Below are 25,228 nucleotides of genomic sequence, written 5' to 3' on the forward strand. Positions count from 1 at the left end.
AATAAATTTCTTATAGAGATAGTACTTATCTCGCTTCTTGGATTCCTCTTCTATACATAATTTTGAGACAAATCAAACAGTCGATGCTCCAGAATCTTTCACCCTTAAATCTTAAACCCTTGACTAAAGTTGTTGATGAATTTGTGGTCTAAAATGTTAATGAATATTTAGTGAATTATTGATTATCTTGTCATTGATGACACCCTAGGACAAGCCAATTTTAATTTCATCACTAATATTGTATGGAAATTCATTGATGATTCATCATCAACATGAATTCCTAATGTATGGGTACTGCAGGGCTATTTTCCAAGACCTTTACGATGTAGCTTCACTGCACTCCGAATATCGCACATGAGGGACGACGAGCGCCAGTTACGATAACCGAACGCAGCCGAAGAGCCAAGACCCTCCAGCCGGCACAGCTGACGAAGGTAGACCGAAGCAGAGCTGCGCAGCGGGTTCCGAGCCCCGAGTCAGTCTACGAAGTTGCCTGCTGCGGTGCGGACCACGTCGAGAGTGAAGCGCTTCCCGAGATACGCGAGATACTGTCAGACAGAAAAGACTTAGAGAAAGATACGAATGCGAGTGCGAGACTTTTGCTACGTTTGTGGCTTTTTCGCGTAGCGTCTTTTGTTTTTAGTTTCGGCTTTTTGCGGATTTTTCGGCTTTTTGCCCCGCGGCTAAACTTGAAATTATAGCTGATTCGGCCAAGTAGCAGATACAAAGATACTAAGATACAAGATACATATGCAGATGCGAGCTCAGCGCAGATAAACAACAAGAGTGAACAGAGTGAAGTGAGGAGGAGATACAAGTGGCAGATAGACATCGCGCGAACCCACGTCGAGATACTTTATTTATATTGTCCTGGATTAAATATATCTAAAAGTCTCGATAGTGGCTCCATCGCCGCCATGTCCAGCTGAGCTTAGCCTCAGATCTCAGTATCAGCCCCAACAACTCATCATCAACCCGAATCGCATCGCCATGCTGGACAAGCAGAGCTCATCCTCCATCTCGATGTCAGCCTCCTGCTGCAGCTCCAACGCCACCAATGCGGACCTGGACTACGATGTGCCCGTCTCGCGGCGCATTCACATCAAAACGGTTAGTAGATAGCCAGGATCTCAGCTGTTGAAGCTATCTCTCCGCTGTGACAGCTGCATCTTTCCCGGGCAAACTGTAACGCATCTCTCGGAGCCTATCTGTGGCACCTGAAATTTCCGCAATTCGCATTCGTTATCACCTGGCAGAGCAGCGACACCACACCGTTTGATGTGCCAGTTTACGGCACAGGTGAGATATCGCCGTGTCGTGATAACTCCTTGTGCTTAGAGCCCCGTGCTTAAGTGTTCCTTTTGAAAATTAACGAAAACATGAGCTCACCATCGTGACATGGAATCGAAGTGTGATTCCCTTTAGATATTTTTGGCTTTCGTTCTGAGTAGCTTCGATTAGATAGGCATCAGGGAGATTAGATTTCAGGCTCTGGCACCCGAAAGAACTCTAAAAGATGTCTAGGATAAACTTATGAAACCAAGCTCTAGCCTTAACATTCCTCACCAATAGCTCAGTCATAATTACAGATCAATTTGAGTTCGCTTAAGCCTTCTTAAAGCATTCCAACTGATTTAAGTGTGGAATGCATGCCTCTGCCCCAACTGGTTTCTGTAAATGACTCTCGAGAAGTGCAGCCAAAAGTTGATCAATAGATTTATGCTGCCATATATTTCCATCAGGCGCCCGGGAGTCACTCAATCAACTTCTTGTCGCCACACGCGGACATTAATTCTAATCAATTTCACAGAGTCAGAGTCGCAGGCAGAGTCGCTTGAAGTGTCGAAGCGTTGAAGCAGATATATGTTCTCCGTCTAGACGGATCGGTGGGGCGCCCACTTAATCAGGGAGAGAGCACAAGGAGCGCTCGAGAGATGTCCCTCGGGGAGTCTGTTCTGCAGTTATCCCGAAGATAACCCCTGAGAAAGCAAGACCTCCCCTGACACAATCTTAATTAATAATAAGGGTGGGCCGCTCCTTTTCGTGCCTATCTTTGGATTTGTTTTTAGTTTCCCTGAAGATATAGGGTCTTGGCTTGGGGTTCAGTGTGACGCTCAATTAAGGTTGATTAGATTTCGGTTGTGTGGAATTGTTTTGAAGATAGCCAGCTAGCCCTGGACTTGCCCTTATCCGCTTGGAGTGGCCTCTCCTGCGAGGTTGCCCCGATAAGGAGACACCACCAACATGCGTGGTGGTCTTGGCCACAGAGAATTTATACAGTTTCCTTTCAATCAATTGTCTGCCAGGCCAGGACTATTAATAACTGATTGAATTGGCCACGCATGCGGCCATCGGTCTGGGGGCTAATCCGTGGCCCCCAGCTCTTGGTCGGCCCTTAATTGCGGCCTTCAGTCAAGCGCACGTCCCTGCACAAGGATGCAAAGAGACTCTGGGGATCTCTGGAGAACTATTAATTGCCATCAGTCAGCGGCATGCTAATAAACCCTTGCTCCTTTCAAGGGTTCCATCATAGAGATGCAAGCGTGACACGTTCAAGACAAGATCCTTTACGTTATATGTCGGTGCCCCCATTTTCTTGGCCATTAGTTCCAGTCACGCGCCCATCTCCGTCTGAGGCAAGGCCAAAGAAGGCAGGAAACCCATCTTCGAATGTTTTCCGCTGTTTGCATTTTGAAATCTAAGCTGAGAACCGAACCGGTCTTCGGGGAGAAGAGACCCCTAGAGCTCTGCACAGCTCCAGACGGCGTCAATTACTTTTCGCATTTGTGAGCATTTGGAGCACATTTATTTTAATCTCACCTGTGTCCAAGTCTCAGCCTCCCCCTCTCTCTCTGTCTTTGCGGGTCTGTGATGGATGGATCCAACTCTGGCTCCAACTGCAACTCCATGCCCCTTGGCAACCCTTCAATTACTGGATACTTTGTGTCAGCGACTGTTAGGCCGGGGAACAAGTGTCCTCCGGCTGCTGCTGGCCAAGATCTGGCTCCTCCATGATCATGCCCCAGACACGACTCTTGTAATTAGCCGTTGTTGTTTATTTAATTTCAAGCCTAATAACCGACACAGCCCAGAATATTGAGTGCCGGGACTGGACTGGTAATGGGAGTGAGTGCATTTGCATTTGCATATGCAAGTCTTGGCCAGACTTCCCCTGCTCTGCTCCTCTCCAGACTGGCACCTCGTAAGCTTGCTAATTTATTTTAGCGCTCAAGTTGTGCAAACATTTTTCGCATTCAAATTTGTTCAACAGGTTGCCATGGCTATGTTTGTCTTGGGTTCCTGTCCAGTTGTCAATTGATGAATTGGGCAAGGTTAAGGTCCAGTTGGGTGATTGCAAAAGAAGTATTGAATAGCTAGTATGTTATATAATTTCATGCTTATTAATTAGTTCCTCTTGTAATGTTTCAGTTACCCTCCAGTAATTGTCTTTATTTTCCCCGTCATATCAAGTCACTTAAACCAAGTCTGTGAAGAAGAAAAACTTTCGCTTTTCGTGTGCTTAGCTATTTTATCTATTCACATTCGACACTCGAGTTGCCTTCAGTTCACAGGCCTTTGCTCACTCACTCACTTGGCGTTATCTAACAGTTAAGAGAGTCATGTGCTGCCAAGCGAATACTGGCCGTCATTCCGGCCAAATGGATTATGGGCCAAACTGAATTATGGACTCGTCGCACAGTCTAGAGTGAAGATAATGAATTCAAATAATTGCAGGTGGACTTTTGCGCTGCAAAAAACGTGCTGAGAGCTGGAGCAAGTGATAGGGCGACAAGCTAGCTTGTAAACATGACCAGAACAGGAGGAGCCCCTGGCACTCGCAGGGTCATCCAGGGCTCTGTTTGTTTTTCCGACGTGCACAAGATGGAATGACATTTATGAATTACAAATCTGACATGTCACGTTCCCTGGGCCCAAGGCCCGGCCCTTAAAGGGAGAAGGCTTGACTAATTGCCGCCAAGTCAGAGTCGCAGTCCTTCAAAAGTCGTAGAACCCTGAGCGAACGAGACTGAGGCCGTGTTTACAGGGAATAAACAATGGCCAATTGGCCTCAGTCTCAGCCTCAGCCTCAGCCTCAGCCCTAGGAGAGACTGATAATTCGCACTCTCTCCGCCTTCTCCTGTCCTCGCCAGATAAGAAACTGGTCGTAACCGAGCAATAAAAGTTACATGTACATGCCAGCCATAAGTGGGGCTAGTGATTCCAGCAGCACCTTCCGCCTTAAGCCACTTAATGGGCCCATTTGCTGTTGGTGCCAGGCGGAGATGGGCTACTGGAGTTGCTAAACGAGGAGCGATTTCAGCGGTCTTCCCCGGTCTTTCATAATGTCAGAAGCACTTATCTTCATGTTTCGAAATTGCCGATTGCCTGCGATTGATATCTATGATGGTTCTACGAGTTATGGGGTTCTTTGAGGAGGAGCGGGGGATTGCCCAACCCTTGTAATTACTTATCAGTAAGTGGCTGTTCATGGGAAACCCCCTTATTGAGACACCTCACTCGGAGATGCGTCTGTCAGCTCACTTTCGATTTGTGGGGGCCTCCACCTCCACCTCCATCTCCTCCTGCTCTTGAGCCCAAAATAGATCCCAAACTGTAATCCATCACAAGTCGACATCGGTGTGCCCTCGGATGCTACATTTTTCGTTCATAATCCAAAGTTCAAGGCGGCTTTCACGTGGGAGATTTGATCCTCTTACCCAAAACTGGAAACTGGTTAGAAGAAAAGAAGAGTTAACAGAAGGCCGCGAGCAAACCCGATCATCACCTCGGCGTCGGCAATTCCTCAGCCATGAGTCACGTCCGGGGTATTCCTCCGCCAGAGTCTGGTAAATGGAACTTAATGACTCCGAGTCGGAGTAGGAGACAAAGTTTGTAAAATAAATCTCGTAAGACGCTCGAGGGAGATGATTGAATGAATGAAAGAGCTTTTGAGCAAATTGCATGGCTCCAAAATGGTTTTAATTTCCGCCGTTTTATGCATGTTTTATTTTCGGGGTTTCTCTTTGAGAGTTCTTTCTTTGCCTTGGGGGGACATTTCTTCTATATAATATTTTTGTTTTATTACTTAATGTTTTTTAAGCATGCTTGGCTGTTAATTCGGGGTTTGTTTTTATCAAATGATTGATCTTTTGTGCAATGGTTTTTTTATGATGGCGTCCAGGGTTGGGGTTCTCTCGTTATTATCGCACTTGCCTGTTTGCATATATAGGATACAATTCATTATAAAACATACATTCTGAGACCTTAAAATAAATGGCGGATAAGTGCTTACAATAGCTGAAAGCTGAAACTTTACAGACACGCTCGAAAATTGATTTTGTTCGTTTGTTTCGTTCGACTGATTCACTTTACCACAATTGAATGTTAACTGGTTGGGTTTTTTTTTTATTATTTCTCTCTCGGGGAAGTAATTTTGCAACGTTTTTGCGTTTTTCCCTCGAAATTGCCGCGAAGGTCGACACAATACTCTTTTTTTTTCGTGTGTGTAGATTCCGTTTTATTTGTTCTTTAATATTTAAAGTCAACAGGTATTTGCCTTTGTGTTTTTTTCGGTTTTTGTACAGAAGTCTTGCTCAAGTTAATTGAATTGGCATATGTTTGCTTTGACGCCTGCTTTTGTGAGTCATTTCACCGAATTGGCCACGTTAAGCTCACAGGCCAAGTGTTGAAATTTTGCATTAATTTAGGGCATTTTTATGTATATTTATTTTTTATGAATAAATATTTATAATACGAGTAAGATTGGATGATAAGCATTGAAGTTAAGTTGCTAAGCTTAGTGAATCTGAGGAGATTTGATGTGTGCTTTCCTAACAATATTTTTGCTAATTATTTTCTCATGCATTTTGTCATTTTTGGATTTCATTCTTTATAGCTATTACACTTTAAATTAAATATTAAACTCACAAAGCCTTGCTTACCCTTTTACTTACTTAAACTTTTATTTGTGTATTCATAACTCTTTTTATTGACAGAGTTTATTTGCTCAATTGAATTACCCTTTGCTCTGGATATCTGTATATGTTCCATTTATAAATATAAACTAAAGCCTGAGAGCGCTTTGCCCGACTTGAGGTAACAACTGAGCAATGCAAATTGAATGAGGGAGACGTTTGTGGAATGCAATTGCAATTGACTTGTGCTTGTCCAGGCAGAAAGAATCTATTGTTAACTAGAGGGAGGAGTCAGTGAAGTGTATGGTCGCCAAGTGCTGACCCGGGTTGACATGCGACGGAGCAGCTCCATGCACTTGTCAATGCTGCTCAACGTCAAAATCCCAGCCGATTCCGAATCCGATTTCGACCCAGTCTCAGTCTTGGAACGTGTTTCTCTGCCGGCTCGTTGACTTGCTTGAAGTTTTATTGTCACACCACATTTTATGCGGATTGCTTATCTTGGCTTTGCTTTTATTATACCCTTTTTGCATTAGGGTATTGCCATTTTAGTCAAAAGCTTCAAAACATGTGAAGAAGTCATTTCCGACCCTACAAATCATATATATTCTTGATCAGCATCAACAGCTGAATCGATCTAGCCATGTCTGCAACAAAAAAAAAAATTTGAAAAAAATCATCATTTTTTCAAAAAAATTAAAGAGGTTACATCATTAAAATTTGTGAAAATTGAAAAAAATTTCGATTTTCTAAAATTTAAAATTTAGTATGCAGATTTTTTAACCTACTAAAAACTAACTCAGCAACGTTTTCCGATTTGAAATTAATGGCTTTTTGGCTTAGTTATGACAGATTTCAAATTCCAATTTCAAGCTTCAAGGGTATACAAAATTCGGCTTCTCGAGGTTCTTCCTTTCGTATTTTTTATTTATTTTGTACTCTTTTTTGGCACACACAAGTTTGCTGACGAAATGTGAGGAAAAGGCCGCCGCCGCCAAAAAGAGCAGTAAACATTTTGTTTATTTTCGCACTGAGACGGCAAAAGGAAACCAGTTCAACGCGGCCACAACGACATATGGCGTTTTATTATAGAAGTAACCCCAAAAAAAAGTATTTTTCGAGTCATTTCTACGTTCCGTAACTCTCGAGAAACCTTTAATCAGTCATAACCCAAAAGCCAAGGTCCCAAAGTCCAATGGAAAGTGACGCTTTCGAGGGCTGGTAATATATAGAAATAGATATGTGGTCAAGTTGGTATGAAAATGCAAATGTGGGAAAGGGAGAGTAGAGGTCTTGTGTGAAATATTGCACAGATATGGCTGATAAATCGGACATAAAGCTAATAAACATTCTGTGAGGTCACATCAGCTTCTATTTATATCTTAAACTGGTAAATGGGGTGGAGAACAAGACTATACGTAATAGCAGTAATTTGTTAAACAATTAAAAAACAAATATATATTTTCTTAATAATATCTAATATCTTTTTTTCAAGGCAAGGTTTACTTCTTTAGTTAGCTTTTGCTTTCAACATCTTGATAGTTCCTTTAGCTCCACTCCTCTTTTTTTATTGCTCATCAAATTCCTATTCTTTTCTTTCATTTTTCATCAAATTCCTCTATTCTTCGTTTCATTTTTGTCAAATTCTGTTAATTAAAATTGCCAAAATATATTATCTGTCACGCGAGAGCGCTTCGCTTGACTTTAGACTACTATTTGCTATTTGATCAGCTACCGAGGGGCTGGGTCTTGTAGGTTATCAGCTCGCATTTCTATTTGAAATTATTGCCAGGCCATCAACATGATTGGACTGCGCAGAGACAGAGTTCCCTGCTCCATTAATCCGGTTAACGATCACTGGATAAAACCAATTGTCATCTTGTGTCGTCGGAGTAGCCAAAGTTTTGTTGATTTTGAGTGCTCATTAAGCTGTTTATTGGCGGCTTCTTCTCTTTTTTGCGTTTCGACGGTTATTTATGTGCAAAAAATAAAAAATAAAAAAAATGTCGGGGTTTGAGTAATTGAACGTTGAAGACATCGTGGATCGCAGATACTCCTGGAATACATAAATAACTTGAGCTGAGCTCTGTGTTTGTTTTGCTAAAGAAAATTTGCTGACTCTTCGAGGAGGGGATTAGCTGCGGACCGTCATTAAAAACAGCTCCTTTACTTCTAAAAAAAACCCAGAGAAGTTGCCCTGAGGTACATATTATTTTTATTTAAAAATCCATGGAACATGTAAATCGGTTTTTGGTGATTTATGGCTGCGCTTGAGCCTGAGATTGTGATTGAGTGCTGGAGTTGGGAACTCTTTTAGTTCCGTTCCCCGCATCTCTTTCTCAGAGGAATGCACTGAGCAAACCAATTAAAGTCCGCCCAAACAAACAGACAAACAACTGTAAAAAGGCCCCTAATTTTTACCCACAAGTCAACCTCGACACAGGCGGAACTTCAAATCTTCCAATTCTCGCCTTCAAATATTTACCCCTTCAATTAGCGTTGTGTCAAAAAAGGGGAGAGGAGAAGGAGAAAGAGTGAGTTGGTCACGAAGAAAGCAGGTCTAATCTGCAGGGGAGGGAAGAGGGTGGAGTGGAGTCCCGGTGGAACTTTAAGCCCAACAAACATCTGAGATTCGAGTTGAGCCAAGTGTCACTCCGCGCACATGAACTTCAAGTGCGCTCATTTTTCTTTTGACATTTGAACATTTCTCGCTTCCAGCTTCGCCGTCGCCGCGCTTTCGAAATTGAAGAGTAGAATGAATAGCTGGTGGGCCAGGTACAAAAAAAAAAAAACGGGTTTCGAAACCACACTCCCCTCACCGGGACACGTGAAGTGGCGGTATCAGAGGCCCGAGTCGCGGGTTGAAAGTTCAGCAGCGATTGAACGCTCGATATTGTAATCGCTCGCTGGCTTCCTCTCTCTCTGTCTCTGTGCACTGGGAATAATTGGAATATTAAAGGGATTTATTTACTTAATCCGTTTATAAAATAAAATATATCGAGTTCTAGTGAATTCGTGAACTAGTGGTTAGGTTTCAGGTAGAGCAAGCCTTTGCTTAAATGGCCTTTTCAGGTAAGAAAGTCCAAAACTCCCAGGGACCCTCTTACAGTCTAAATTGTACTAAAATTCCTACTGAGTTCTGGCTGATATTTAAGATACTGTTTATGAAGATATGACTCTTTTTCAAATGTATTTTATATTTTATTTTATAAAAATCTCATTTCATAGAACATTTTGATCTGTGTAGGGAATGGGGTAAAGAGCAAGGAGTGGAATGGGTCTTTAAAAAGGTGAAGGAGGTAAGGAGCAGTCACGGCTCGATTTCCTTCTTTTTGTTTTTGGATTTCTTTATACGAAATTAAAAGCACCACGCTTTTAACTCCTATCCACTGACACACACACAGATACACACGCACACACACAGCAGCAATTACACATTCATTGAGCGGAAGAAAAGCAAATCAAAACGTTTGCCCCGAAGGCATTCACAGTCGAGGTCAGTGAGTTAGATACAGTTAGTCTGAATTCAAGTTGGTCTCCGATACTAATGAGATATCTATAAGGCTAAGAAGCAGAGCTCTACTCTTTCGTTCCCCAAGACTCGAATCCTTGATAGCTATTTCCTCAACCCAGATTGTTCGTCCGCATGCCAGGCTCTCTAACCACCGAGAGGCAAACACAAACACAAAGGCGGATAAAGGAGAACCTACCCAAAAAAGTTGACCTGAAATTCCAGCTAAACTAATGAAGCAAACGAGAAAACAAAACAAAAAACCAAATCCCATTGTTTTCTCTCGATCTTTATTATTATTTTTTTTTCGGTATTCTGCAGTTTTTTTTGCATTCTTTTTAAGGCACAAAATTCGCTACCATAAAATGCTAAAAACATAAAACATGAAAGCAGAGCAAAGCTACACAAAGATCAGTGCCAGGAGGCCAGGAGCTCTTCTTATGAATGATGAAAGTCAAAGTCCCGCAAGGGGGGACTCGAATCTTTTTTGAAAATTTAAGGTTTTGCGGCTTCTCAGAAGTGAACAAGAAAGGAATCTAACTTTGGCATGCCGAAGTTTGTATATCCTTAAATTTGGATCAGGACTACATCTTAAATGTATCATAACTAAGCCAAAAATGCCTTAATTTTAGTTTAGAAGGCTTTCCTGTATTTGTTTTTATTAGGGTAAAATACCTGCATACTGAATTTAGAATTTTAAGAAATTAAAAATTTTTTCAATTTTTGAAAATTTTAATGATGTAACTAACCCCTTTCATTTTTTTGAAAAATGATGAAATTTTTAAAATTTTTTTTTGTTGTCGGACATGGCTAGACCGACTCAGCTGTTAATGCTGATCAATAATATATATGATTTATGGGGTCGGAAATGACTTTTTCACTGAATTTTAAGCTTCTGACTGAAATTAGAATACCCTCCTTTCAGGGTAGAAAGGGCCTCTCTGATTATTTGAGAATACACATTAATTGTTTCATGTTTTGCTTTGATTTATTTGCAGAAACTTTATGCCAAGGCCATTTACGATAATTATGCAGACACGCCGGACGAGCTGCCCTTCAAGAAGGGCGACATCCTCACCGTCATCGAGCAGGACACGGAAGGCATACAGGGCTGGTGGCTCTGCTCCCTGCGGAACCGACAGGTGAGTTGGGTTTCGAAGAAGTCGGTGGAGACTCCTCATCAGAGCTAACAGGGAAACGCCTTCCCTTTTGTCTCTCGTTATTCTTTCCCTCTTTCCTTCTTGTTTTGGTTCTTAATTTTATCCCTGATTGCGTCTGGGCTCTGTCTGCATTCGTAATTAAGCAATCGAAAGCATTTGCATAAGTTTTTCCATTTCATTCCGCCCAAGGAGACTAGAAAAAAAACTTATTTAAATTTTTAATTTAATTTTCTGTAATTGTTTTTGTTTTGTCGGGAAGTCGGGAAGCTGGGAAGCCTCGTCATCATCATCATCACTGAGGGCACGTGGCCCGCTGCATGCGGGAATGCCAGGCCCCCCATGTAATACCACCCCTTCCCAAGGGTCTCGGGCTCTTGTAAATTACACATTTTTGGCACTTTAATTGTGGCTGCAGCGCTGTAAAAATCATAATCATCGGAAAAAGGCCTCACATCAGGCAGGAGGGGGGCGTGAGCATAACCATTACCCAAGATTACCACCGAGCACACAACACTATCTCTGGATAAAGATAAAGAGAGGCAGTCGAAGTTGTTTGCTCCGATTTCGAAGGCAAACCGAATGTGATACTCAAACAGAGAAAGAAAATACATGTTTAAACTTTTGAGAAATCAGCAGAGAAACAAGGAATGTTTACGAAATAATGAAGTTCTACAGAAAAGGAATATTACCCTGGGAAAGAGTTGTTTACATTGTAAAAAAAGTAAACCATGACCCATTTCTTGGATCTTTTTTCACTCATACTTTCCCCTCTAAACACCATTTATCAAACGCACCCATAGCCATAGTTTCTGAGACTGATGTGGCCTCAATTTCCAATTTTTTGCTAATTATCGCAGCGCCCCAGGCAGCCTTGGGACTGACCAACCCCCCTCACAATCCAATCCCCCAGATCTCAAAACACTTTTCAAAGCTGGGCAAAAAATTAAAAAATTTCTGCACGTTGTTGGTTCAATTAACAACTCAATTGGCGCCGCCGCCTGACCGCCGGACCGATCCGATCAGTGATGATATGGTGTCAAAACATATATCAAAATGGAAATCACTAGAGCTCGGAGCGATATGGATACCGATACCTATGACTACATAGAGTGCGGGCCAATTGTCGCTAATTAAAAAGTGGCCACGGCTTTTTAATGGAAACAATTAACCCAAAAACGGCAGCCAATTGAGTGTCGAGAGCTGCAGAGCCAGCAACAAAGTGTGGCATAAATATTTACAGCCAAAAAGTCAACGAAAAAGCAACTTTTTCAAGCTGAAACACATGTTGACAAGATTTTCTGTCCGATTTTTTTGATGTTTGGCACATATTTCTTTGGAGAAAAATTACATATCTTTGCGGAGGAATTTTGTGAAATAAACTGACACGACATGATGTGAGATGTGGCTAGCAATTAAAAATAAACATTGCACACCGAAAGATTGCCATAATTCAGTGCTTTTTGTTGCATTTTCGTGGGACATGTACAGTTTATATATATATGTGCTTTTCATTAATAATTCATACAGCATTGAGGTTGATTAAAAGCCAATCAAAACCAATTGAGATCAATGAGTATGAGTCCACACCCCAGCTACCATTTATAGCCGATGGCGTTGAGTGATCAGGGGGAGTCCAGTTGGGGTTCAGGCGGGAGGAAAATTGCTAAAAAGTCGCAATATTCGTTTATTTAAATCACTTATACTAAATAATTTTAGTATCCAGTATTATAAATGATTCTTATCTCGCCAAGAATCATCAGTCTTTTATTATTCAAAAATTCTTATTTTTAATTATTCAACATTTTGCATATTTCTATTTTAATTCCATTCCAGGGCCTTTGTCCGGGCAACCGCTTACGCATCCTTAACTCTTACGATTCTGGATGCTTCTCTCCTTCGCCGGCCAGCTCACCCATACCCTCGCTGGCCGCCAGCACAGCCACACTGAACAGCTCCATCTGCTCGGCGGAGATCTACGAGAATGGATCCATCATCAGCGCGGCCTCATCCAGCGGCGGTCCGGGAGTAGAGTCAACATCAGCGCAGTGCCGTGGCACGAGAAGATCTTGGCACGTCTCGCCGAACAAGGTAGGTCCTCAGCCAGTCTCTCATCCGTTCTCGTCCCGGCTGACTTGTCAATTTCTTAATTTTCCGCATGGCCGGACTTCGCCGCAGGGATCTTAATTGATTTAATTTTTTGCTTTTTGGGCATTTTTTACATTCTCTGGCGGCACAGCAGCAGTACCATAGTGCCTCCTGAATTATGATATTTGTCGGGAAAGTGAAAGAAAGTAATTTCTCGGCTCCTTTGGTTCGTTCCAACGCTCCATCATTAGGCTCTGAGGGGTCCATGGTCCATTCATCTGCATCTCCGCCATCTCCAGCTCCATCTGCCTGCCTCCCAGTGGATCCGCTCCCCGCACATCAACTGCGTGTCGTAATTGTGCAATTAATAAGAGTTGTGGCAGAGCCGATCCTCTCGGTTCATTGATAGCCTTAGCCTCTTGGGGTCCATGGCAGCTGTCCAACGGGTTTCTCGGTTTCGGTTTTGGTTTTGGTTTCCCGCCTCGAGCTCGTAACTCGCCAATTTGTCAGCTGGACATGCGTTTTATTTGCATTTCTCTCACTTTGATTCGATTTGATTTGGAAATTAAAGGAAACGAACAATTTGTGGATCGGAAGATCAATAAATGATGGAAAGCGCGCTACTGCTGCCTGGCTGCCATCAAGAGGGATAACAGGATGTGGTGGCTCTGCAGCTTGCTACAAAGTTGCTGATCCCATCCGATCCCCTGCTCATTCTCAGATGAGACATCTTGAACTGCCCAACCTCTCGTCCAATCAAAGTCTTTGCTTGCACAACGGATCAAATTAATTGACCAAACTGTTTATTAGCACACACACACCAGACACCGACCGACCGACCCCGCGACCAGGCTTAAAGCTCGCTGACCTTTGGTGTTTTAGATGGATGCACGCCCACCATCCACAGTGGGATGATGGGATTGGGACTCGGTCTCGCATAACCGATGACTTTCGCTTTCCCTGGCCACTGACTGACTGACTAACTGACTAACTGACTGACTCGCAGGCAAATCAAATAAAATGAAACCCAAATTACAGAGTCGTAAACATTTCCTCGCATTATCGGCAGCTATCAATCTCACTGGAGGCAAGTGAAACCATAAATTCAAATTCAAATGTTGCTGGCGAGGAGGAGGAGCTCTGCAAATTGCTCTGGGATAGCATTGCAGTTGAAGATCTTAAAGAGAAACCTTTCGCCATAAAAGCTCAGCGCTGGCTTTTGTTGCTGTTCGATTTTTATTGACTTTTGGGAAAACCTCTCTCCCCACTCGAAGGCGTCAAAAGCCATGTGGGGAATGTATGGTATCGGATTTGACATGTACTTGACCGTATCATGGGGAGAGATTCCCCAGACAGAGTAGAGTAGAGTCTCTCGTTGACCCATTTTCAGTGTTGTGGGATTTTTTTTAGGGAATCTATGAGAGAAATGATTTGGAGATATATATATATTGATCGATAAAGATAATCAATGATATGGAGAGCCAAGCAAGTGAATGCCTAAGAGGCTTGAATCGATGAGAAAGGCATGAAAGACAGCTTAGACACATGAAGAAGATCTCTAAAGTAATATCTTGAGGTATCCTACGACTCCTCTTTGATCTTACAGAAGTCAGAGCTCCCAATTCTTCTAAGCCAATGAATTAACTATCAAGTAGGCGACATTCCACAGGCTTTGGCCTCATTGAGAACGGAAATGTCTGGCCCCGCTAAGTGTTGCGCAATCGCTGGGCAGTGGCCTCCACATATATCCGTACTCTGGGCATCCCACATGTGGACACCACTTCTTGTGGCTAGGAGAAAAAAAAACCGCCTCCACCGTTAGCCAACCCGCCAGATACAGATACAAATGCTGTGTGACAATTTCAAGTTCCTTAAACCCACAAACGAGTCAGTATCACCTCCTCCTGCTCCGGCCACCTCGTCACGCACCTCGCATAAAGTCCAAGCCAAGTCCAAGTCAGGTGGCCACTGGCCAATGGCCAATGGAGATTTATGGCCAGAGCCAAAACGAGCGAGAAGGAGGCTCTCCTCGGCTCTGCGTTTGAGCAAAACATGTCATTTTTATTTTTACTGCCCAAAAATGGCGAAAAATGCAGCCACAATAACTCTTTTTTTTTCATTTTCTTCTTTATGTATTTGGTATTTGGGATTCTGCAGAGATTTGTGCGTGACCAAAGTCGGAAACTGGCGAGGATTCCGCTTTGGAGCTGCAGATGTAGCTGGAGCTGAAGCCGGGCAATGCGGATTCGCTGAGAAAGCGGGGAAAACTTTGTCACGATGCCAAGCAAGGTCGTTGTCGCCATGGAAACCATCTTCTTTGTTGGACACATCCTCAGTTTAGCTGGAGAAGATCCCACCGATCCTCCCAAGATCCCTTTGGAGAAAGACTATAGTTGTTTAGGAGTGGGGTGGCTGGTAAATCCTCCGCAAAAGGATCAATAAAAGTTTCTCCCACGAAGTACAAAAACGCAGAAAATTCGGGGGTCGAAAAATGACATCGGCGGAGTGCCCGTAGCATACATATATTTTCGCAGTCGATTCGGTACTAAACTTAGCTTAGCCTAAGGGCCCGCTGCCGGCCGAGAAGCCCAGCTTAACGGCGCGAGAGCGGGAGAGCGGGAGAACAGTGAACTAGACCGGCGTAGCCGTCCCTAGAAGCGAGCGACGATCGGGAACACGGGAGCGTGCGATCGGTAATACCGAGGAGCGGAGAGCGGGCGAGCGTTGCTAAGCTGGGAGCGCTTAAGCTTTTGGACGCTCGGTGGCCAGAGGGGGAGCAGGGGCCTCCTGGCGTAAACATTCTCCCCCCCCTTGCAATCACTCGGGTTGCAATAAACCCGTACAGGACGATGGTATGGAGGGGCGTCAGAGCGCCGCGTAGATCGTTGATGCTGGAGCGACGAGGAGCGATGAAGGACGGATGAGTGCCAAGGAGAGGCGGATGATTGCCATGGAGAGGCGGGAGCTTGTCGCAAGGAGCTTGCTGAACAAGGCGGAGGCGTCGAATGCCGTGACCAGGACGCATCACTGTGCGCTAGACGACGTCGAACTTTCCGTAGCGGCCGAACGTTGGCAGACTCGGCAATGGTAGGACTAAGAACCTCGAGTACGTCTGCCTTCCAGAGCGATCGCGGTGTGTGGAAATGAAGCCCTCGTATGTGATCTGGATGAAAGAAGATGACATGGAGATGAGTGATGGTCAAGTAAATGCGAACTAGAAGTATGGGGGTGACCGATGCTGCGAGCGGAGTGGATGCTCTGGACGGTCATGCGGATGCAGGAGAGTGTGGTGGTGCTGATTGCACGTCTTGCATCGGTCACCGCTGCGGCAGGTTCCCTCGGAATGTTCGTGGGCCAAACAGTTGGAACAATAGCGGTGGTCGAGAGCCGCTCGGAGCCTCTTCTCAGCGCAGAGTTTGAGGAACTGTTGGCACTTCCGGAGCGGATGGTTCCCTTGGCAGACTCGGCATTGGTAGGATAAAATACCTCGGGAACGCCTGCTCTTGCTGTCGTCGTACGGAACCCAGTAATTGGAGGAATCGGCAGAAGTGGTCACTCGGGTGGAAAACGAGGAAACCCTTTGGATGGGTGCAGGTCGAGGACTAGATGGAGCGGAGGGTCTTGGAACGGTAGCCGCAGGGTTGTCGCGGTGCAGCAGAGTATGATGCCGGCTGTGACACGTAAAGCAGGAATGGGCACTAGTACAGTCCCGTTGCTGGTGCCCTCGCGAAAAACAATTCAAGCAGAGTTGCTTTCTTCGGATGAAGTCTGTCCGCTCATTGACATTCATGTCTAGGAAAAGCGGACATATACGGATAGGGTGGTCTTCTCTGGAACATAGATTACACCTTCTCGGTGTTGGAGCCACCCTAGCTTCGTATGAATTGAGCCTGCGCACCGGGGGATTGGCATTTGTTGACTTTGGCGGAAGATGCCCAGAGCCGCTAGGCCTGACGTCGTCGATGGCCTCCAAAGTGCGATGGCGCTCGGTCAGAAACGCGTCCAACTCACGCCAGGTTGGAATTTCGGCCTTATTGTGAATTGATTGCTCCCACAAGGAGAGCGTAATCTTGGGAAGCTTCGAGGAGACCATATACACAAGAAGGCAGTCCCACGCCTCGACTTCAATGGAGGACATTTGTAACGCGGTCAAACAGCTTTGAATTGTGCCTTGGAGCTCTTTTAGAGCGACTCCGGATTCTTGAGGCACAGCCTGGATGTTAAAAAGAATCTTTAACTGACTGTTGACTAACAAGCGCTTATTTTCGAAGCGGTCGGAAAGGCTGCTCCATGCTGAGACGAAACCCTCGTTGGTCAGAGGGGCCTTTGAAACGATGGCATGAGCATCGCCGCTTGTCTTCGAAAGTAGGTGGAATAACCTCTCCACAGGCGTAAGTCGGGAATTATTAATGTAAATCGCCGTGAAGAGGTCCCGGAAGGTGGGCCACCGAAGATAATCGCCTGTGAAGACCTCGGTGTCCACTGGTGGCAATCGACAACCCATGGACGGGGGTGTGGGCGCAGGGGCGGAAGCCTGAATGGACTGGGAGGCGGCCTTGTCGATAATTTCCTGCAGCTGTACAAGACATCTCGAATATACGGAGTAGCACTCACTGTACTTGGATTCAAGCTCAGTGGCAGTGGCTGTACTGTCGGAGGACACGGAAAGAAGATCGGAGCAGCTTTCATAGCTTTTCTCCACCTTGTCCCACAGGGCACGGATTTGGTCCCGATGGACTCTGCACATGGCAGGGGAAAATCTCTCCGTGTCAGGAGCGCTCGGAATGTGAATGTTAGCTTCGAATTGGCTAACACGGGATGTCGTCGAAATGAACTTTCGCAGGGCGATGTCTAGGGCATTTTGAGCCATTTTGGAAACCGACTGAGTGAGTCTTGGCGAAGGAACGGGACCAGAATCGACGGACTTGTCGCTTTTTGCCCTTGGGTTGGCAGTGGCTTTTTGTTGTTTCCCGTAGACAAACTCAATTTGGGACTCGGCGGATCAGCGGTTGTCGACTGACCTGAGCGAAGGATGCCTGACTCGAAGTGGAAAGCAGAGTCGGGAACCAGAACGTAGACCGTACTGTCCGTGATCGTGGTGGAGTAGGAAGCAGAGATGTCTATATATAGTCCGTGGCTCGGAAGTGGAGCTTGTCTAAATTGGAAAATTAATTTATTAATTATAATCCGTAATAACAAAAAAAATTAATTAATAATTAATGTCGGAAATAATTAATGTGAATTATTTAAGGACTTGCACGTAATTATTACGGAGCCGGAAAGGCGGAATTAAAATATAAACCTTGGCTTTGACTCGGGGAAAACTCACTGGGCTATGCCGTCGGCAAAGCAGTGCATAAGTGAGGCGCCTATGAGAGACGAAAGGCACAGAAACCGAAACAACAACAACAACAGCACGGCTGATGCGGCGTTTAGTGCGGGGGTCCGAAAACAACCATAAATCGAAGTTTGGTTTAAGAAAAGCCGTCGGCAAAACACAGCCTAAGTGAAGAGCTCAGGAGAGAGACCAAAACGGAACTTGAGGAACAACAACAATAACAACACGTTTGCTGCGGCGGTTGTGTGGATGTGGAGACAAAATCTTGGTTATTTTTGTTATTGTTTGATGGTTATTTAATTCCTGTATGTAAGGCAGAAAATATAAATACGTATGCAATTGTATGAGCATGCAAAATATGTATGGAAAAGTTGTCTTTATTTTGTACAGTGGAAACCCGATAACGGAACTGCTGAGGGCGTACAAAAAAATATTGAAGGCAGAAAATATATTTTGTACAGTGGAAACCCGAGAACTGGACTGGAGTTGTGAGGGCGTACAAAAAATATTGGAGGCCGAAAATATATTTATATATTGGCATAAGTACAGTAGAGCGTCGAGAAGTGGACTGTATTATTTGAAGTTGAAGGAATTGTTTCACAGAAGCATATCGAAGCCGCGGGAAAAATACAGTGAACGAAAATATGAGAAGAAGATCTCGGGTAGGGGGCCGAATGCGGCAACACGAACTGTTCACTGTACACTTTTCACTGTCACGGCGTTCGACGTGAACCACACTTTTAGTGGTTTGATTATTATATATTTTTTTTAAATATATTGTTCGGCTGATGGTTGAGGATGTCAATTACCACTCTAAGTAAGTGACCAACCAACTCGCGGAGTAATGCGCGCCGATTTACATACGTATGTATGTCCGTATGTCAAGACCGTTTTATTCGTTGATGTACGGCCGAATATAGGGACGTATGTGTGTATGTACGGAGAAATGTACAACGGGCCGAAGAAGTGGAGTAAAAAGCGGCGATAATTATGCCGTTGCAGAACGAAGTGCAGGCAAATGGAAGTGGAGAAAATTGGCTTTGGAAATGATTTTTAAGTTGTCTAATTGCCGTGGTGTCGGAAAACTCGGACGAGGAGTTGACAAAAAATCGTCCGCAGGTTGAGCGAAATTTAAATTTCGGACAACTGTTGACGACCGGCAATTAGAGACGGGCGGAAACTTTTTACTTATCTTTTCTGCGGCGGCACCACCAAAGCTGCTGGGAAAAAAGGATTCCAGGACGATATCCTTATCCGGCTCGAAGGACCATGTTTAGGAGTGGGGTGGCTGGTAAATCCTCCGCAAAAGGATCAATAAAAGTTTCTCCCACGAAGTACAAAAACGCAGAAAATTCGGGGGTCGAAAAATGACATCGGCGGAGTGCCCGTAGCATACATATATTTTCGCAGTCGATTCGGTACTAAACTTAGCTTAGCCTAAGGGCCCGCTGCCGGCCGAGAAGCCCAGCTTAACGGCGCGAGAGCGGGAGAGCGGGAGAACAGTGAACTAGACCGGCGTAGCCGTCCCTAGAAGCGAGCGACGATCGGGAACACGGGAGCGTGCGATCGGTAATACCGAGGAGCGGAGAGCGGGCGAGCGTTGCTAAGCTGGGAGCGCTTAAGCTTTTGGACGCTCGGTGGCCAGAGGGGGAGCAGGGGCCTCCTGGCGTAAACAATAGTCTTTCTTCCTTTCTTTCTCCTCCCGCAATAATTAACATTTTCCGTACAAATCTTTATTTCTTGTGACGTTTCGTACGTGAGAAAATGCTGAAATTTTGTAAGCAGTTTGAAGAAGAGAACCTCGAGAGCTGTGCCTTTACTTTCAGCGGTTCTTTCTTCGAAATATATGGAGGAGTATCCACGGGAGGCAGCTCTCCGATTTATGGTAGCATTGAAATGCAGGGAACAAGCTGCGTATGTAGCCAGGAGATGACAATCTCTGGTTGCTACTGTTTTCGGGTTTGGAATTTAAACGAGAACGTGTAGTAAAGATTATTACACAGCCAGAATCTGGAATTACTCACAACAGGCGGAGAATTCAAACAGACATTAAACGAAGAAGTAGAAGCGAACGAAAGCTGAACCTGGCGATGGCCCAACCCATGGAGAGTGCCCCAAATGTGTCATAAATATACACAAATCTTTGATATATGTTGATGCCTGGAAAAAGTTGCATTAACAAGGAAAGTCACGCGAAAGTCGGGCCCAGCATGTGGGTCGCCAGGAAACCAAACCCATAAAGACCAAAAACTAAAAACTAAAGACAACCAATCCCGCTGGGCTTTGTTCCATTTTGGAGAATACACACACAACTTTCAGGTGGTCTAGTTCCTCTCAAGAAATGCCGCCAGCTGCCCTGATTCCCCCGATAAGATAGTAGAGGGTCCAGGCAGCCTCCCTTCCCGCAGAGCTCGGTTTCGGGTACTCCGAAGTTGCAGCTGCAGCTGCTTCGAGGGATGTTAGGACCGCTCTTATTTTATTATTTTGGCATTTTGTTGACTCGTGTTACGCGTCAATTGGCACTTCAAAGGCCTGGACAAAAGGCAAACGGGAAGGACCGTACTTCAGGTAAAGAGCGATCCTCCCGGGGGTACCCCTTGCGTAACGGTTTTCCTAATTAGGAATCGATTCCATTCGAGGGCGTGGCTCTTTTGTGGTGCGTGGCACTCTCCTGTGGCCAAAGCTGATGAATTTGGCATATGTTGCAGCGGTAATATTTCATCATTCATTGGGTAGAAAGCCAACATATGGCTGGGAATTTCATTAAACAAGAAAGTAAGCTAAATTCGGCATGCCGAAGGCTGTATACCCTTGCAGTTGGCAAAATGATCAAAAAATCTAAAAATCGAAATTAAAAATCTGCCATAACTTAGCCAAAAAGCCATTAATTTCAAATCGGAAAACGTTGCTGTTAGTTTTTAGTAGGTTAAAAAATCTGCATACTAAATTTTTAATTTTAGAGAATCGAAATTTTTTTCAATTTTTGAAAATTTTAATGATGTAACCCCTTTCATTTTTTTGAAAAAATGATGACATTTTTCAAATTTTTTTTTTTGTCGCAGACAAGGCTAGATCGATTCAGCTGTTGATGCTGATCAAGAATATATATGATTTATAGGGTCGGAAATGACTTTTTGACTGAGTTTTAGGCTTCTGACTGAATTTATAATACCCTGAAAGGGTAGACAAAAATATTGAGCGCAGAGGGTAGCTAGGATACTCTATCCTGCCTGCCGCTAATGCAGTTTTAATTATAAAAGTCGATGAGCTAAGTCCTTAATCCGTTTTTTATGGCAAATCAATATGGTGAACAAAATATTCCAGTATTGCAGGAGGACAGGAGAGGGTTTTGGGGTTATAAGTATTTATTCCTAGAGAAACCTACCTACCTACCTATTTGTTTCTGCATAATACGTCTCATTTTCTTTGCATTTTTTCTCTATAAAGTAGGAAAACCCTTTTTTTACAAAACAAGAGTCAGTTGTAGATTTTATTGGCATCTACCTTGCTGCAATGCAATGACTTCCTGTTCTTTCCACCACCGCCTGCCTTGTCTTGTTTTTGTTTCTGGCTCTTCTGGGGTCCTTTACCTTGACACTGAACCGCCTTGAACCAGGCCCCAGTATTCCTTTAAAACACACTGCGCAGGCGTCGAAACTAGGACGTATTTCGCAGTGAATTTCCCGACTTTCCACGAAGGCTACAAGAGACTCGACAGTCGAGTTTTATACGCTGAAGAGCGACGTTTAGCCACGCCGGATCCTTTCGGTTTTTTTTATACTCCATTTTTCTATACTCCTTGCACCAAGTGCACCTTGCACTTGCACAAAATGTGATAATTAGAGGAGAGCAGAGCAGGAAGCAGTAGCCTCGACCAGGTGAGGAATGGCAGCCACACCCAGGTGGGTTTTTCTGCTGCGGAAAAGGCCAGGCAGAAGGGAAAATCGATAAGCCAACGAGTGGCTGGGAGAGGGCGAGGGAGTGGGCACTCCTCCTCGTAGTAGTAGTAGTAATAGTAGTAGTACTCGCGTCTCATCTCCCCTTTTCTCTTCCAGGTTATAACCCCGCAGAGACACGGTGATGTCTACATCTACAACTGCTCGCCAGGATCTGGGACAGGCACGGGAACGGCCAGCCCCCGCACACCCCAGCAACAGCAGCAGCTGTACAGCAACCAAAGCATCTACCAGAACCTAGGAGCCGCCGCCATGATGTCCCACAACGGGAGCGCTGCCACCCCCAGTGGCAGTGAATTCGAGACCTACGACATCCCCAAGCCCGCCACGCCTGTGCCGCTAAACTATGACAGTCCCAGGAGCGGAGGTGGTCCTAGGACGCCCACCAGCCTGTCAGCCCGCTTCGAGTCGCTGAAGAGCGTGCCGGCCTCCATTGAGGAGGAGTCCTACGATGTGCCGCGACCCCTGATCTCCGCCGGCCTGCTGACCCAGATGACGCCGAGCAGCTCCGCCTCCTCGCTGCTGACCAGTGACAGCCTGTCGCTGAGCTTCTCCAGCTCCAACCGCTCCTCGCTGGCCAACATGCCCGACTATGACATACCGCGCCGCAATCCCTTGCCCGTGCGCCGCCAGCAGAGCGGCCTCGCCTATGACTCTCCTTTGCCGCCGCTGCAGGAACAGGAGCAAAGTGTGGCGCCCACCACTGCCGCCCCCGTTGCCGCCACTGCCACGCCCAAAGAGTTGCCCCTGGAGCTGAGCTCGGCCCTGGAAACGCTGGCCAAGCTGCAGCTGCAGACGACGGCCTCCATTAGCCGGCTGCTGAGCTTCGTTGTGCCCAACTGGCGCACCCGGGCACAGCTAGAGCCGACCATCATGGAGCTGAAGCTGGCCGCCCTGCGGCTGCGGACCGCCCTGCACGACCTGGCCGAGTTTGGGGAGGGAGCTTTGGGCAATGCCACGCGCTCGGAGGACCGCAGCCTGGCCCTCAAGCTGCGGCCGCTGGTGCGGGCTCTGCGGGACGCCAACAAGCTGATACACGACTCCTCCGAGTCCCTGGACGCCCAGGGTGGGTGGTCCGTGGAGCAGCTGGCACGCAGTGACGAGAAGCACGGCTGTCGTCCGCCGGACGCCCTTGACCAGCTGATGGCCTGTGCCCAGACCCTCACCGAGGACGTGCGCTCCACCACCAGCTTCATCCAGGGCAATGCCTCGCTGCTCTTCAAGCGCCAGGCACAGCAGCAGAACGGAGGAGGAGGAGGAGCTGTCGTCGTCGAAGGCAGCCGTGGCAGCGCCGAGTGGCTGGAGGATTACGACTATGTGGCCTTCGAGTCCAAGGATGCGGCCGCCAGAAAGAATCAGGCTCTGCGCGAGGCCATTCCCGCCGGCCTGAAAACCCAGTTCGACACAGTCATCCGAACCGCAGAGAGCACAGCCATGGGATCTGCCTCTAGCTCGGGCTCCGTGCCCCCCACGCCCACGGCCACGACGCCGTGCAAGTCGCCGGAGATGACCGACAAGGACAAGAAGCTGGTGCGCTACTACGCCCAGCAGATCTCCACGCACATGGGCAACCTGATGCAGGCCATCGACTCCTTCCTGGAGACGGTGGAGAAGAACCAGCCGCCGAAGTTTTTCATTGCCTACGGCAAATTCGTGGTGGTCAGTGCCCACAACCTGGTGACCATCGGCGACAACGTGCATCGCAACATCTCGAAGGAGGCTCTCCGCGAGAAGATCCTGCGCTGCACGAACGGCCTGTCCGACGCGCTAAAAACCTGCGTTTCCAAGTCGAAGAAGGCGGCGGCGCACTTTCCCAGCGGCAGTGCCGTCCAGGAGATGGTCGACTCGGTGGTGCACATCAACAGCCTGGCCCGGGAGCTGAAGACGGTCATGCTGCAGGCGGTGCAACTGTCGGCGGCGGCCGGACTAGGAGCCTGAAGCAGCCGCGATCCGATTGCGGTTCAGTATTAGCTCGGAGAGATGCAGCCACGTCTTCCAAGCCCCGGCCTCTCCCCGCCCACGACGGTTCCTTAACGCTTCGCCTAAAGCTTTGGCCCCGCAGACGGAAGCCCAAACTATCCGAAATTGGCATATCCCCCAGCAGCAGCAGCCGCAGCAGACTTGCATTGTGATATTTTTCGAGCGAAACATCTGAAAATGCACACACAGGAGAAGGAGGTAGCCCAGGACTCGGCTTAGATCTTAGTTGCTACCCACCAGAGTCAGTCGCCTAGCCCCTAAGTTTCGATTCTGTACATAGTATAACTTAGCTCTGATCTTAGCTCTAGACTTTTGTAAATTCAATACGATCCCGACCCCGATCCCCGCCAGGCGCACCATGTTGTATCAGTGGATGCATTTCAGCGTAGTTTTGTATACCCTAGGCTTAAGCACACCGCACACCCATCCACATATAGGACACACACATATGCATAGTCAGAATCTGAAAGATTTACACTCAAGCCCCACATGGCAGCGATGATGGTCGGTCGGTGGGTCAGTCAATCAGCAATATACGAAAACACACGCATTAACCTAGCATTAGCTACCTAGTAAACGATGTTCAGTCCCGGAGTAAGCTACATAACCGAGCGGAATAAGAATAAAATTATAATAATTATATTAAACAAGTCTTGGAAGTCTTGGGAGCAGGCAAGGCAGAGGAGTATCTAAGTTAAGACCAGGAGTTAAAGCAGGCAGGATCTCATAGAAACGAGTTCATGAATAACAAGAAAGAAAGCTAACTTTGGCCCTTGCAGGTAACAATTAAAATATATCATAACTAAGCCAAAAATGCATTAATTTCGATTCGGAAAGCAGTTTTGTGTTAGTTTTTATTAATTTAAAAAAACTGCATACCAAATTTAAAATTTTTAGAAATCAAAATTTTTGGCCATTTTTGCTCATTTCAATGATGTAACCCCTTATCAAATTTCGCAAAAATGGCCAAAAAATCGATTTCTTCCGGACATGTCTAGAAAGATTCGCCTGTTAATGCTGATCAAGAATATATATGGTTTATGGGGTCGGAAATGATTCCTTGACTTAGAAAAATATTATTTTGTATTATAAAATCTGATTTTTTATATTAAAAAACTTCGTGATTTTTTTTATACATTTTTAAATTTAAAATTATCATAACTCGGCCAAAAGAGCATTCATTTTAAATCGGAAAACTGTTCTGTGCAAGATTTTCTACAGTTAATAAATCTGCATACTTCTTCCTGACATATCTAGAACGATTTCCCTGTTGATGCTGATCA

At 45.6% G+C, this 25,228-nt stretch overlaps 1 protein-coding gene across 3 annotated transcripts; it reads left to right on the forward strand.

Annotated features, from left to right (window-relative positions):
* Positions 1–475: 475 nt before the first annotated feature.
* On the forward strand, positions 476–24,595 carry p130CAS (Serine_rich_CAS and FAT-like_CAS_C domain-containing protein p130CAS). Of its 3 annotated transcripts, none has more exons than XM_017173314.3 (4): positions 476–1,110; positions 10,425–10,568; positions 12,420–12,674; positions 22,065–24,595. In XM_017173314.3, the coding sequence occupies exons 1-4, from the start codon at positions 991–993 to the stop codon at positions 23,901–23,903; spliced, it is 2,358 nt and encodes a 785-aa protein (XP_017028803.1). In that variant the 5' UTR covers positions 476–990; the 3' UTR covers positions 23,904–24,595. The 3 variants fall into 3 exon arrangements, with proteins under 3 accessions (XP_017028803.1, XP_070140971.1, XP_070140972.1); XM_070284870.1 differs by lacking the exon at positions 476–1,110 and adding an exon at positions 1,139–1,299; XM_070284871.1 differs by lacking the exons at positions 476–1,110; positions 10,425–10,568; positions 12,420–12,674 and adding an exon at positions 21,789–21,887.
* Positions 24,596–25,228: the final 633 nt, after the last annotated feature.

This window comes from Drosophila kikkawai, chromosome 3L (genome assembly GCF_030179895.1).
Source record: "Drosophila kikkawai strain 14028-0561.14 chromosome 3L, DkikHiC1v2, whole genome shotgun sequence".
Lineage (NCBI taxonomy): Eukaryota > Metazoa > Arthropoda > Insecta > Diptera > Drosophilidae > Drosophila > Drosophila kikkawai.